Genomic DNA, 2,794 nt, shown 5'->3' with positions numbered 1-2,794 from the left:
AAAAAAAATTCCTGGATATTGACATAGCTGTGCTTCAAGTACAAATAAGAGTTTGAATTTAGAAGTGAGTGAATTATCATCAGAATTACCATATTATTCTACTGTATTGTTTACATCAAAATAAAAACATACATGAAAAACTTTAATGCATCAAATTATTCAGGACTAGGATCTTGCTTAACAGAATGTAACGAGAATCACTTTCAAATCTTTCTATAATACATTTGCAAACTTTTCTCTATCTGATGAAAAGATAATGAACTATTTGTTTGATTTTGATGCTTTGGTAATCTTGAGCTGATCATGTTGAATCTCAATTCTTGTTGATCAAATCTTCAAATAGAAGATGGATTAGACAGGTGCTGGTCAGCAGGTATTGACCTCTAAAACAGGTCATTAAATTTTTAAAAAACTAAACCCTTAGTAAGTGGCTTAGCAATAATTTCCCCTAAAAACTTTAGATAATAATAAAGAAAAATAAGTTAATCTGGAATTCAAAAAGTGTCTCATTTTTATCTAAATTCAGAGTATTGTTAATTTTTCAATGAAAGAAAGAAGACTGAATAATCAATCGTAAATGAAGTACTTGGATAACTTGCTTTTGTATGAAATGAAATATGACTAAACCAGAATGTATTTCCTCCTATCTTGCCCCATCGTAATAGATAATTTCAATTATTCCAGTTAAAGAGGATTATATATTGATCATCTTCATTGATTCTCTTCTTTATCCTATTTTTTAATTCTACCACGAAAATCTGCTGATCCCAGATGGACTCCCAAGTTCTTGTCTTTACAACCATTTGACATCTATTTCAGGAACCAGGAGCTGCTGTGGGCTCGAGAAAAGTCAGATTAATGACCTTACATTTCGTTTTAGCTAAAGTTTTACTTCATTAGCTCAGTTAATTATAATTTGCTTATGTGTGTTTTCCATTGTGAATATGAGGCATTTAATTTGCATTTATCCTTTGCTCCCCATGAGTTTAAACATCCCGAGACCAGGACCCCTGGGTTTCATTTTCTTTCCTGGCCCCGCCCAGAGCAAACCTGCATTCTGGATGGTTCCAATATATGCAGAGGCTTCCGCTAATGACAACTGTGGTTTTCTGGCAAACAGACCTGCTTTGCGACACGACTGAGCTCCACCGCAATGTCCACTGCGGAATTCCCAATGCCAACCACGATGATTCTCTTTCCTAAAAAGCCATCAGGACTTTTGTACTCCCGACTGTGGAAGTAACGGCCTTCAAACTTGTCAATGCCTGGGGTGGAAGGAGAGAATGTCTCATTATAGGGAGTCCCTCCCCAATTGCTAACTCTACACGCAGAAGAAAGTTGTGTTCTGTATGATCTGAAAAAGCAACACTATGAGTCAGTGAGGTGAGTATCGCCCTTTGCCCTAAAAATTCAAATTTATATTCCCCAGAACTCAAGGAAAGAGGGAGTAAGCTTGGAATCACTACTGTGAATTCTAAATATAGATTAGTGACCTGATAAAGTCGTAACTGGCAGAGCTGACTTGGACCTATCCAGAATGGAGGTTTCCCCACAATTTCAGGATGACCCGATGTCATTGCATTGTTCCGTGCAGTCTTCAGCAAAGGGGTGAATCAGGAACCTGGTAGTTGTTGGATTGTTTGCTGTTCGCTAACGAGTTGTGGGGCCTTTCTTCATCAGTTGGACATCCCTGTGCCCGAGAGCCTCTTCCTGTCCCAGCCCTCACTCACTTTGTGTCTGCCATTTTCAGAGACTGGCACACTCTGCTAATGCTTCTGTATCTCCCCCCACCTTAACCACAACCCATCCAAACATACATCTCCCACCCATCTCTCTACAGGGAGTGTCTGAGCGAGGTAGTGGGTCAAAATGAAGCTGATAAATATACGACAACGAGTAAATCATCATCATATAGACTATACAATAATTGTATCATGGCTTCCAGAATATGTTGCATTTTAACATTAGAAGATCAAGTACTTCCATTTTACAAATGGCCATGTTGGTGAGTAGACACAGAAAATTTAGGTATTTGTCATAGTTAACTCAGCTAGTCAGTTGGACAACCAAAATCCAAGTTTAAATTCCTTGACTTCTATTTAGGACTCTTTATTTTTGGTGTGCCTTGACCCCATGGAGTTGCTTGTGATGGCTTTTTAGGCATCGTAGAAAGGCACTGAGATCACAACTATTTCCTGATTAACTGCTGATAGCAACTGATGGAAATGGAGGACAAATGGAGGAGTAAAGGGAGAGGGCTTAGTTAGTAGGGGAGGGAGTCTCTTTTTAAAAAGGAATAGTCTCCTTTGAAATGGTCACCATTGTACCACAGAGAATGCAAAAGTAGCAGTTTACTTGGATTTTTTTTTCATAAATCACTGAAAATTCTTGATAAATGAATGTTACTTTCAGATCTTATCTCATACTCTTCTGTATATTGCAGAGAAGCAGATTCCTAATTCAGTAGATTTTATCAGCTTTTTGCTTGTTTTGCTTGTCATTTGTCCCTTAATTTCATAATTTCACTTTCTTTGGAAGAGAGTGAGATCAAATGAGTTGGCATGAAATGGATCTCATTTAAATGTAGGCTATTTATTATTATAATTTATTAGAATCTATATGAAAACACAGTACATTAAAAACAGGAGTTGTTGGGCAGCTGAGTGGCTCGTTGGTTAAGAGTTGGCTTGGGAGCATGAGCTCTGAGCAGCAGGGCCACCCGGTCAGATCCCACATGGACCAGTGACGCTGTGCCCTCTACAGCTAAGATGGTGAACAACAGCTCAACCTGGAG

The 2,794-nt window shown here is 38.3% G+C and overlaps 1 protein-coding gene across 1 annotated transcript in view; it reads right to left on the bottom strand.

The window, feature by feature from the left end:
- Positions 1-2,794, bottom strand: part of LOC109385026 (dimethylaniline monooxygenase [N-oxide-forming] 5-like) — a 24,882-nt gene that overhangs the window by 7,080 nt on the left and 15,008 nt on the right. The window contains exon 4 of the mRNA XM_019646868.1: positions 1,123-1,265. Coding sequence (XP_019502413.1) covers positions 1,123-1,265 — 143 coding nt within the window. The remainder of the gene's footprint in view (positions 1-1,122; positions 1,266-2,794) is intronic.

Source organism: Hipposideros armiger, unplaced genomic scaffold (assembly GCF_001890085.2).
Source record: "Hipposideros armiger isolate ML-2016 unplaced genomic scaffold, ASM189008v1 scaffold_6, whole genome shotgun sequence".
Classification (NCBI taxonomy): domain Eukaryota; kingdom Metazoa; phylum Chordata; class Mammalia; order Chiroptera; family Hipposideridae; genus Hipposideros; species Hipposideros armiger.
Note: the sequence above shows the minus strand (reverse complement) of the source record. Positions and strands in the feature narration are given on the sequence as shown.